At 42.1% G+C, this 12,109-nt stretch overlaps 2 protein-coding genes across 3 annotated transcripts in view; both read left to right on the top strand.

Annotated features, from left to right (window-relative positions):
• FBXO43 (F-box protein 43) overlaps positions 1-8,489 on the top strand; it is an 11,795-nt gene extending 3,306 nt beyond the window's left edge. The window contains exons 1-5 of one of the 2 annotated variants that reach the window (XM_025210733.1): positions 40-112; positions 3,471-4,996; positions 6,794-6,896; positions 7,835-8,023; positions 8,143-8,489. In XM_025210733.1, coding sequence (XP_025066518.1) covers positions 3,492-4,996; positions 6,794-6,896; positions 7,835-8,023; positions 8,143-8,391 — 2,046 coding nt within the window. In that variant the 5' untranslated portion in view covers positions 40-112; positions 3,471-3,491 and the 3' untranslated portion in view covers positions 8,392-8,489. Of the gene's footprint in view, positions 1-39; positions 113-3,470; positions 4,997-6,793; positions 6,897-7,834; positions 8,024-8,142 lie in introns of those variants that run through there. The other variant, XM_025210734.1, reaches the window with a different exon arrangement.
• Positions 8,490-11,683: 3,194 nt separating this feature from the next.
• The window catches only part of RGS22 (regulator of G protein signaling 22), a 106,316-nt gene continuing 105,890 nt past the window's right edge, over positions 11,684-12,109 (top strand). Inside the window, exon 1 of the mRNA XM_025210727.1 lies at positions 11,684-11,711. Within this exon, the coding sequence (XP_025066512.1) occupies positions 11,684-11,711 (28 nt within the window). The remainder of the gene's footprint in view (positions 11,712-12,109) is intronic.

Genomic DNA, 12,109 nt, shown 5'->3' with positions numbered 1-12,109 from the left:
CCGTGGCCCGCCCCGGCCCCTGGGGGCTAGACCTTGTCAGTGCCCCCTTTAAGCTGGAGCCCTCGTGGGCTTAGGTCCCCCTGCCCCATCTCCTGCCTTGTGAAACAGCTGGGTAAGTGATGCCAAAGCCACGGGGCAGCGCGACCGGCGCATCTCCTCTCCTTTCCTCTCCTCTCCCCTGACGGGCGATGGATGGGCGCCTCCAGCGAAACCCTGTTTGCTGCAGGGAGAAGGCTGGTGCCGTGGGGGGGCCGGGACACTGCCCTGCCTTGTACCAGGAGGCTTGTCCGCTCTGTCCCTTTGCTCCAACGGGCAGGAGCCCCGAGCAACCTGGAGAGCGCCGAGTCTGATGCAAGGATTGTTCTCTCCTTGTTCTTATTGGCTCGCCTGAAGCTAGTGGCAGAGTTTGGTTCAAGGACCCAGTTGTTTCTAATGGTTTTTGTTGGAGAGGAGTTGAAGACTGAGGGGGGAATTTAATAGCAGCCTTCAGCTGCCTGGAGGGTGGCTACAAAGAGGATGGAGCTGGACTGTTCTCAGTGGTGGCAAATAATGGGGCAAGGAGCAGCAGTCTCAAGTGGCAGCAAGGGAGGCTTAGATTAGATATGAGGGAAAACCTTCTCATTGGAAGGGGAGTAAAACACTGGAACAGGTTACCCAGAGCGGCGGTGGAAGCTCTGTCCTTGGAAGGTTTTTAAGACCCAGCTAGACAAAGCCTTGGCTTGGATGATCTAGTTGTCTGACCCCTGCTCAAAGCAGGGCCATCACCTAGGTGTTAACATTCGGGTCCCTTCCAACCCTAATGTTCTATGGTTCGATGTTGTACCTGCCCAGTCCTGCCCTGGCAGGCACAGAGACAAGGTCTGTGAGCAAATGGATGTTTTATAAAAACAAAAAACCCTAATCAGGATTCAAAGCTTAATGCAGGTAAATTTTCCAAACAGTCACCAATGTCATTTGCCTATCAAGTATTTGTGTGTGTTTTCTAGTACAGCACTTTCTTTCTAGTATTCCTGGTATCTCTCCTGGCTATCAGTCTGATCCAATACCCACTGAAGTAGCAAAAGATTTATTTATTTTCCTCAAGTTTTAGGTATGGCTTCATGTTTCTTTGCTTGAAAGCTTTATTTTTTTTCAACAAGGTCTCTGGATTTAAAAATATTAAGATGAAAAGAAATAAGCTATTTATAGTTGACTCAAAATATTGGTGCTTTTATTGATTTCTTACTCCCCCACACACACTTTTGAAACTGATCATGCAGGTAGTATTAATCTGAATCTTTAACTTTATGATTTGAAAAGGTGTGGTGATGGTGATAGTAACAGCAGCAACTTAAACATCGCTGTACGTTTAATATAAATATGCTGCTATGGTTCCAGACAGATCCAGCCGGGGACACTATGAGATTTTTGCCTTCTGTCTAAAGAAGGGAAATTAACCAATACAAACAAACAAACAAACAAACCAAAAAATGCACAGCCTTCCTCTCAGAACTCTCTTCCACTGCAGATCTTGATTCCCAGGGCACTGTCTGGCTTGGGATGGGAAAAAGGAGTGCCTGCTGAAGTGAACAGCAACTTTGAGGGGCAAAAGCAGAGTATTGCCCTGCATGTTATAATGCAAAAAAATTCACCTTCAGCCTCTACTTGCACAAGAACATCTGAATGCTAGTCCAAATTCTGTGTTCAGAAATGGATTCATGTCCATTTTTCTGTTGCTATTCTTTTGACCTTATATTTATGTTCATTTATTATTTTATAGGCAAAAGACTACCTACCCTATTGGTCTTTGGTATTTCTCCTCATAATTTCCCACTACGCTGTGTCTGTCTTATCCTTCTCTCTACCAAAAAGTGTGTGTGTGTGGTGAGATCTGTTTACTATAGGGAAAACTTCTCCCTTCTTGTGGACTCGCCATCACTGGGTAACTATTCTAATACCCCTAAACCATCAAAGTATAACCTCGTTTAGCAGATGTACTGCACTCACCTTGTTCCTTGCAATGGAGAGGAAACCATCTCAGGATCCTTGAACCACTGAAGACCACCTACTCTGGTATGTGGCCTTATGAATATTTTTGTTGGTTCTAAAATACGAACGACTGTTTCCAGGTGCATCTCCCAAACTGTCAAGATTAGGGACCAGTATTGTATAGTCAAAGTTTTGAGTCAAACTTTCCAAAAGCATATAATGCTTTTGTATTGTAGTGGCTCTAGTGTCTCTTGAAATACTGTTCCTCATAAAGTTGTATTATTCTGAATCTGTTTATTTGTCTACTGAGTCTTGTGCTTGCGGAGTAGTAAACTGATCTGTGTTCCTGTCTTGACCTAGCATCGTGGAAAAGATCCCTCTTCATATCTGAATGGAAACAGTGATCAGCCTGCATTCTTTTCTGGTGTTTATAACTTGTATGAGTGAACCACCGATCTTATCTTTCAGAGAAAAGCCATATAAGTTCCTATAGAACTGCTGCTGTTTCTTTCATTGTCAAAAATAAAATATGCTTCTTACCAGGGGAAAGGAGAGGGGTAAAAGGAGCAAGGGATGTAGGGAGACATATTGCCATTGAGTTGACCATCTTTCAGTCCATACCCTAGAAAGGAAGTGAGTTGTCCCAAAGCTTCCACAAGCACTGGGTATGGGGTTGTATTACTTTCAACTATGAATAGAACTGAGCATAAATATTTGGTGATTACTATACATTTGTAAAGAAGCGAAGTATAGTTACATGGTTGGTTGTTGTCCTTTGAGCTGGAATTCCAAGGGTTTATCCATATCCAAGGGTTGATCAGTTCATGAGTAGAAACGCTGGAAGTTGGCCAACTCGCTGGTTTCAGTGACTAATTGAAGGGAGCAGTGGTAGTTAATTTAATGCTTTCTTTCTACTCTTTCTTTAAACACATGCCTTTTTCTTCTCCCATTTTTAATGAACTAACCCATTAGTTCTCAAGACCCAAACTGTCAGAAAGCAGAAGGACTGGAAAGTGTACATATGGGTGAAAACCTGATTCTGTTGTAATGAAGGGGCTCAAAGACTGGCTTTCAAAAATCATTTTATCATTGACTTCAGTGGGGCCAAGGTTTCACCTGCAGTGTCCATGATCTCATTGAAAGCATCTTTCATGGAAGAAGAATAGCAGATCAGCTAGCTAATTGGATATGTGTTTTCACTTTTCATTTAATCTAGGTTGTGCCTTTTAGCTGTTCATCCTGGTTACATAACTGATGTTAATCATTTGCCACCAACTTTTCTAAATATCTATAATGCATGATCATATTGGTCAATGAACATTTCTTCCATTAAGATGCAATTGATTTTTCTTTTCCTGTGGCTACTATTGATAGTTAAATAAGTTTGCATAGAAAAACAACAGTTACCCTTTAGGTATAATAAATTTATATCAATTGGTAACTACATTAAAATGTTAATAATGGCTTAGTCCAGAAAGAAAAATAGTGTCTTGACTTTACAGGACTGGAAAAATTCCAAGAAGATGTCAGAAAGCCATTCCCTGCTGACTACTCTTAAAAGAAGCTGGATGACCTCTCCCAGCAACAATATCAAATATTCCTGTTTTAAAGACTCCTACTCCACTTCCATCTTTCAAGACAGTGGATACAATGAATCATTAAAAGACCCTTGCTTAGATCATCCTGATGCAGAACATAAAGAAGCGTTTTCGTTGCTACATGAATGTTCTGAGTATTCACACCCTAGTTTAGTGATTCCTGTATTGTCTTCCACTGAAATTGAAAAGAACTCTACATTCTTATCAGAAAGAAGAAAAGCAAATCTTAGTGTAGATTTTTTTGAAACTCCTAAAGCAAGTAAAAAAGACCCATCACTGCGCAGGAGACTGCTTCTGTCTAAAACTGCTTCAGATAATACTTTAGGGTGCTTTGAAAGACGAGCCAATTCTTCATGGAATAGCAGGAAAAAAACTTTATCTCATAGTCTCTCTTTTGAAGATGGGCTTGCAAAAAGTGTTTCAGATTCTCCAAGAGATAAAAATTATAAACCTCTAGCTACTAGCACCTTAAAAACTGAGGAGTCTAGCCCTAGTTGTCAAAAATGGAGACTTGCTTTTTCACAGCAAAGGACTTCTACTGTAGATGATTCCAAATGTAAAAACAGCTTGCTGCCAGAACCTGAATGTCTATCGCCAATTCAATGTAATGCTTCTAAAGAGACTACTGTTGGAAAGACTCCTAATGAATTAATTGATAGTGCCCTCACAAGCAGTAGTAATGAAAGTACTTCTATGCAGTTGCTTAAAACACCTACTTGTATGTTGTCTTGGGTAAATGAGAATAAATTTTTGACCCCAGTCAGCAACCTCCTAGCCAATTTTAAGCTTAATTTATCTGATACACCTACTCCCCCTGTTAAAGTGGTAAGTGACCTGGACCTTTCAACACCTGAAGATAGTGGGTACAATTCACTTAGCTTGGATAAAACGGAAGATTCCTTGTCTCACCAAGAGGGATCTTTCCAAGAACTCTTTCAAAATCATAAAGAAACTCCCAAAATTCTTGATATTAACAGAAAGCTAAGAAAACTAGACCAATTCAGAAGACTATCCACCCTTCAGGAAAGGGGCTCACACTCTGAGACAGAGGAAGACAATGATATCACTCTAAATAATTCAGAATATGAATTAAAAATAAGAGAAACTGTCAACAAAGAAAGTGGCTTGGTTTTTGATGAAGAGAACAGTGGAAATTTGTTTGTAAAACTTGGGGATTTATCAAGAACCCCAGCTTTACAAGTAGTCCAGGAAATCTGCATTCAAAGACAAAAGAGAAGTTCACAGCAAAATGAATGTTTGGAAAATGCTTATGGGGCTGAAATGTCTGTATTGGACTATATTCTTGCTGGACTTATAGGCAAGAAAATGGGCCTTGAAAAATTAGATATTTTAACAGAATTAAAATACAGAGATTTGAAGCATGTTCTTGCAATAGTTTTAGAGGCTTTGACTGTGGAAAACCTGTGCAGGTAAGAAGGAAAGAGAGACATAAATTGTATTTTAAAAGTTGCTTTTCTGCATATTAGTTAAGACCCAGGGCTGCCTTTTTTATTTTTATTTATTTATTTTTTTTGTCAGAGCACTAACAATCTATTAATGATGTGTAGATGTGACAAGGATTGTCACTGGTACCTAGCCTCTTCTTTCTATCTAATTTTAGACCAGGAATGCTCAACCACTGGCTTGCAGGTCAGATCCCAGTGGGTCCAGAAGTTTGTTGGTTGGGAAGTGGTGGCTCTCCTCCCCTGCTGCCAAATTTCTGGACTCGCGTGGAGTTGTGGACCCTGCATGCTGGATTGGCTGCACAATCCCAGAGTGCAAGGCCAGGTGGTGGGGCCAGGTCCCATGGCCCAATCTCTGTGCCTGGGGCAGGGAGTGGGTGGTGCCAGGGCCCTGTCCCAGTCCTGTTACACAAGGTTCAGTTTGGCCTGTCAACAGTCTCATGCCATTCATCAGGCCCATGGGGCCAAAAGCTTGAGGACCACTGTTATAGACTTATTCACAACAAAATACTGGCATCTTCAGTGAAAATATTAATACATGTTGAGCTCTGTTTCCCATACATCAATCTATGATTCTATTCTATCTGAGCAACTGCAAATTTAAAACTTACTAAAAACTCTCTAAATCAGGATATAGATTTATTTATTTATTTATTTATTTATTTATTTATTTGCAATAAAAAGAGCAACACTGGGAGCATCTACGTGTGCAATTAATGCAACACAATTAACTCTGGAGCCCTTTGAGCCAGAGGAAACTTCTCCTGGGTGCAGTGTTTACATATGAGCCCAGGACGACAGCAGTTCGAGCTGGAGTGGAGTGGACCCCCAGCTAGCTGGGCTGACCAGGCACAATTTATGCCTGCAATCAGTGTCCACACATGTTTCAGTGCAGTAAATTATTCTGCCATAAGATAGTATTATCCCTGGCAGTACTATTTTATGGCGGAGTTAATTTACTTCACTGTAGTACTGGTGCATGTGTAAATGATGATGCTTTACTGTGGAGTTAATTAGTCTACTCCACAGTAAAGCACATGTACATATGCACCCACTATAACACTTAATACATACTCTAAAAATATTATATCTTGTTTTTTAATCCCTCAAAAGCCTAAGATTCTTTAAATCACTTAAAAATATGAAGACCAAAATGGTGATTTCCTAATATAAGAACAACTTTTATTATGTCATTGGGATAGTTTTAGAAAAGAAAATGGCATTATGAGTGAAATCTTGGCTCCAGCTGGAATCTGTAAGGATTGTCACTGATTTTAGTGGGAACAAGATTTCCTTAATGTTATTAAAAAGAAGTAATAAATCTTACACTTGGTTAGGGAAATGGATGAAAGTTGTTCTGAGAGAGAAAGTATGCAGCTTTGTAATTAGCTAATATAGTTTGCAATCTGCTTGCTCCTAAATAAATATATAGCCATCTAAAAATGTAAATTATTTAGGGAAAGGAAAATATGTTCTGTGTTGCTATAAGTTGATCTACAGAAATGCTATGGTACTATAATAAAATAGTCAGGTAGACTTCTGTATCTGATTCTACATGATGCAGAAGAACATGTGAGGTGATACTATGTTTAAACCAAATCTGCAATCTTATCTCTGCTTAGCAGAATATTGCTGTATAATGTTTTTAAGGTAAGTTAGAATGATAAGTGGTTAGTTTCCATATTATGATCTTATTGTGCCACATGTAGAAACAGAAGCTTGATTTGGAAGGGGCATGATGATGATGATAACTTTTTGTTTCAGCATTTGGAAAGTAAGCAAAAACTGGCGTGAAATTGTTGTTCAAGATAAAAATGCATATCAGAGGAGAAAATTGTACATAAAACAACAGAAGGCAGAAGCTGGGGTAATGTATTTCCCCAAAGTAGTAGTTATTTATTTATTTATTTATTTATAAGACTTGAACAGGGAAGAGAATAAAGATCTTACCAAGTTGCAGTAATATTTCAGCTTATGGTAAGAGTTAATTTTTTTCCAGTACCTATGATGGGATGTACACACAGTCATGTGAGAGTGTTCAAGATGTTTTATGTTTTTCTGTTTATTTTCAAACAATACCATACATCAAGCAATGTTTATAATCATGTATTTGAGGACAGTTCTGTTAAGTCTAAAATAGTAACCGAGTAAAGTCTGGGGCCCAAACCTCACTTCCACTTAGACCCCATCCTTTCTTCCATTTCATTTGCTGCTTGTGGTCTTGTAAAATGCAAACTTTGACTTCTTCCCAGATGTTTTACTTCATGGCTTAACTTGCCTCTAGGATAGGTTTTACCAACAAGATGTGCATGTGACAAGACTGTCATGCCTTTTAAGATGCTTACTATTTTGATCTCTGTTCTACTTGAGAATCTGAGGAGCTGTAAGGAGGCATTGTCTTTGAAATGGTAAAGGAGAGTTAATTTGTTCACCCCAAAGTAAAATGAGGGGGCTCTCTGTCTCAACCATGTTTATTGGCATTTACACAATGGTGCTTTAAGGCAGCTACATTTACCAAATTACAGCAGTGAGACGTGTATAGAGTAGGAGTGAGTGGGCCAGGTATTTATTGACCACAATGTTTCCTTCAAGAGTCATCTTTTGTCTACCTCTTCATCAAGTAAAAAATTTCTTTTTACTTAGAGAAATTTGCACCATGTGGCATTTTGTACCTTGCGGGGGGAGGGAAGAAAAAATAGTTCTGAAACCTAGAATTATTCCAAAATATGCATTAAATAAAACCCTGATTATTTTTTCAGTCTATAGAAACCTAATATCCTTCTTAATGATCATTATCTTTAAAAGGGATGCCTCTTGAATGTTGAAGATGCTGCCACAAGATTTAATATTCTAAGCAGATCTGCTCTAAGACCTGTACAAGCTCAAGCCAAAACTGCTTTATTTCAAACCCCACCTTGTTGCATCGAGCCTGTGATAGCTACAAGATGCAGTTCTGTTTCATCATCAACTAGTAAACAGGAAGAATATTTTAAGGTAAGAAATTTTCAGTTGCTAGAACTGGAAAGGAAGATTTCTTAAGATACAGGTACTGTGGGAACTAAACGCTGTATGTGCGTTAATTTCCACCCTCCTCCCCACCCATCTTGCTACAGGTTGCCAGAAGTCTTTTTACCGATGAAGCTTTAAAACCCTGTCCAAGATGTCAGCACCCTGCTAAATATCAGCCTTTAAAGAAACGGGGACTATGTAGCCGAGAGACCTGTGCATTTGACTTTTGTATAGTATGTTTATGTGCCTTTCATGGATCAAAAGAATGCTGTAAAACATCTGCAAAGTGGCAAAATAAAAAAGATGCTCTGCCAGGAAGTGCCCAAAGCAAGAGAAATTTAAAACGACTCTAAATTTTCCTTTCCTCATCAATTCCTAATCTTGTATATATTTTTATTAATTGCACATAGTTTGGAAGTATTATTCAATGTCATTTTGCCCATTAATCAAGCTGCTGATTTCTCATGTATATATCTTAATCTAACTTAGTGTGGTTTTTGACAAATTTTTGAAAAAAAGTGAGAATTTTTAACTGTTTTATGTCTTGTTTTACCTGTGATGTAGCCAGACACTTCCAACAACTTAATTTTCCAATAAAGTACTTTCAATATAGTCTTCAATAATTTAACTCACAATATCACTTTAATATTTAAAATTGTAATTCTTGTCTCAATGACAAATTAAAGAGTGATTCCTTTTTAAATATTACCTTTCTTTTAGTGTTGTTTTTTTTTAAGACCTCTGAGAGAGAGCTGATGTATTTAAAACCATGCTGTGATCAGATATCAGATGTAATGCAACTAAGGACATCTGTGTTGCCTTCATGCTGTGCCTGGAAACCCTGCCATTAAGCATGCCCCACCTACTTACACCTATACCACACATTAAAAAATGAGGCCACGTAGAAGCCTTAGCTTTTTTTTTTTAGGTTCTCTGTGTCAAGCATGTTTATTAGCATACACACAGTGCTGCTATAAGGCAGCTACATTACTGGATCACAGTAGTGAGGCATACACGGAGCAGGAGTGAGTGGGCTGGGCATTCTTCACCATAGTGTTGCATGGCCTAGGTTAGATATGGAGGCCAGGCAAAACCATTAGGATAAACTTAATCTTCTACAACACTGGGAGACAACCTCTTTGGCAGGTGTGCCACAAATTAGCCCTGCACTCTCCCTGGGTGCAACTTTGTTCCCCTTCACCTGGCCTTTCTGCTTCCTGCCTTTTGTCCTCTCTGCCCAGTCATAGGAAGGTAGAGCAGAAACCTCACAAGGTCATCTAGTCCAGCCGCCTCCTCAAAGCAGGATCATCTTGGACTAAACCATCCCAGCTAATTGTCTTTCTAACCTGCTCTTGAAATCTTCCCATGATGGAGATTCTCATTTCTCTAAATAGCCTTTTCCAATGTTTGACTATTCTCGTAGTCAGAAAGTTTCTCCTGATCTCCAACCTAAATTTCCCTGACTGAATCTCAAGGCCATTGCTCCCAGTCCTGTCCCCTACAGCCACTGAGAAGCTCATCTCCATCCTCTCTGTAATTGCCCTTTAGGTATTTGAAGAATGTTATCAAACCTCAACCTCCCACATTGGTCTTCTCTTCTCCAGACTAAATAACACTAGTTCTTTCAGACTTTCTTCATAAGTCATACTTCCCAGGCCCCTAATCATTTTTGTTGTTCTGTACTGCATCATTTCCAATCTGCCACATCCTTCTTGAAGTGCAGGGTCTGGTCCCAAACTGGACACACGACTCCAGGTGAGGCCTCACCAGTGCTGAATACAGTAGAAAAATCGTGTCCCTAGATTTGCGACTCCTATTAATATAACCCAGTATGCTGTTGGCTTCTTTTTTATAATAAGCTCATGTAGAATTCAGTGCACCATGTCCCTTGTTACATTTCAGTTGTTAAAGATTAATGTGCTGTTGTGAAGTGTTGTAATAAGGGTGTACTTGATGTTGATGTGACTTAGATCAGGGTTTCAGTACACTTTTACACCACCAGTACCTGATGATCAGGGATCCAGACTTTCTGTTTTCCATGGAAAAATGTGGATTTTCTCCTTTAAAGGAGAAAAACCTGGGAAACTGCAGGCTTCCACTTGCAGGCTGATAGAGTTCCAGCCTACAGGGGGCTGCTTGAGGCTGGGGGGAGCAGGAGGGCGATCAGACACAGGTGGTACCGTGTGCATGTCCACGTGCACACGTGTGTGGCTGGCAATATAGTCAGGCAGCATGGTGGAGAGCAACTCCCACAGTTCTCTGCAGGTAAGTCTATGGTAGGGGCATAGGTGACACGTGAGGAGGTGGGGGGGCAGTGGGACACAACTTGTGGCAGGATTGAGGTGGTGGGTCACACTGAGACTGCACAGTGAGGGAGGGAGTGGGGTTGGTGGCTAGGGCTGGAGCCACTCCTCAGCAGGGTCAGTGCCTGGAGCCAGGGCTGGGGCCAGAGCAGGTGGGAATATGGGGCTGCTGTAGGTATAGAAATCTGGGGGTGGGGAACATGCCCTCCCATACCCCTTCCCCCAACACGTCACCTATGGCATTGTCTATGCCACACCCCAGCCCGCTTCCCCACATATTGGGGGGTGGGGGGAAATGGGTTAGAAGTGAGGGGCACCGGTAGGGATGGGGGTGGGGGGAGGCTGCAGGTCAGGTGTGAGGGGCACCAGCAGGGCTGGGAGGGGGTGGGGAGCTGTGAATTGGGAGTGGGGGGCAATGGCATGGGTAGGGATATCCCAACTGTTCAGCATCACAAAAAACAGGGGGGGCAGTCACAGATGGACCTGTGTCCTGATGAGCAAAGGGGGGCAAGGGGAGCTCTGATTTTTTTTTTTCCCTCCATGATTAAAAAAAACCAAAATCCAATGCCAAAATATATAGGTATTTAGAATTTATCTTATTTATTTAGCGTATACGGTTTTGCCATATTGTTTCAGCCACCTTAAGGTGTTGTCATCACCAGCGGAAAGAGCTTGAAGGCCACCAGGTAGCACTGTAAATGGACGCAAGTCAACAACGTGAGACATGGTTTGAACTTATCAACAAGGGTGTTTGTTGTCACTGCAAAAGGCCCCATTGGTATAAATTCTGAGTCAGTGACACTGTCCAGTTCAAAAATGGTTGAGAAGTGCCCAATAACAACCCAATATTTTATTTTAATGATTGAGGCACTGGTAGGCTTCCAAATTGCTTTAAAATTGTAAATATATCAGTAAAAAATTATGTCCAACTGATACCTATAGTAACATCTAATTTCAATCACAGAAAAATGCAGATTCTGGGGTTTTAAATTGGAGAACATTAGATTTTTTTCAGAGGATTTGGGAATTTTAAACAGATACCAGGACGATCCAACAAGCAATTCATATGCTGATGACTTAACCAGGGGTGTCAAGTATATGGCCTACGGCTAGATCGGGGGTGGACAAAATACTGCCCGCGGGCCGGATTTGGCCCACGAGGCCATTCTAGCTGGCCCTTGGGGCTCCTAAAAAAATTTAGAAAAAAAATATTTCTCTGCCCTTGGTTCCTGTAAAAAATGCAGGAACCAAGGGCAGTAGGACCCAGGGGAAGCCCGGTGGGCTCCAACAACTGCGGGGCCCACCTGGCCCCGCCTCCCAGCCGGGGTTCTGGGCTGGGAGCATGTGGCTGCCCTGTGCGGGAAGCTCGGGTAAGTGGGTGGCGGGGGACCCCAGGCAGGGAAGGCATGCAGGGGTGGAAGCAGACCCTCCCCGCCCCACGCCCGGTGCCCCGCGCTGCAGATGCTTGCAGCCTGCGTGGGGCTGCCTATGCACACTCCGGACAGCCCCATGCAGGCTGCGAGCGCCTGCAGTGTCGGGCACCGCGTGTGGGAGGGGCCACTTTTCCCACCCCCCCCGCGCTCAGCTGTTCCCCGGGCTCCTTCCCTGCAGGGAGAAAAGCGGCTCCTCACCCACCCCATGGCCGGCGGCCTGCGCTGCAGGCACTCGCAGCGAACACAGGCACAGGCAGCACCAGGCCGGCTGCGAGCGGCTGCAGCGTGGGGCGCCGGGCATGGGGCAGGGGGGGGGGGGGGCTTTTCGCCCCCCC

This window comes from Alligator sinensis, unplaced genomic scaffold (assembly GCF_000455745.1).
Source record: "Alligator sinensis unplaced genomic scaffold, ASM45574v1 scaffold974_2, whole genome shotgun sequence".
NCBI lineage: Eukaryota > Metazoa > Chordata > Crocodylia > Alligatoridae > Alligator > Alligator sinensis.
This window is presented reverse-complemented; position numbering and strand designations above follow the sequence as displayed.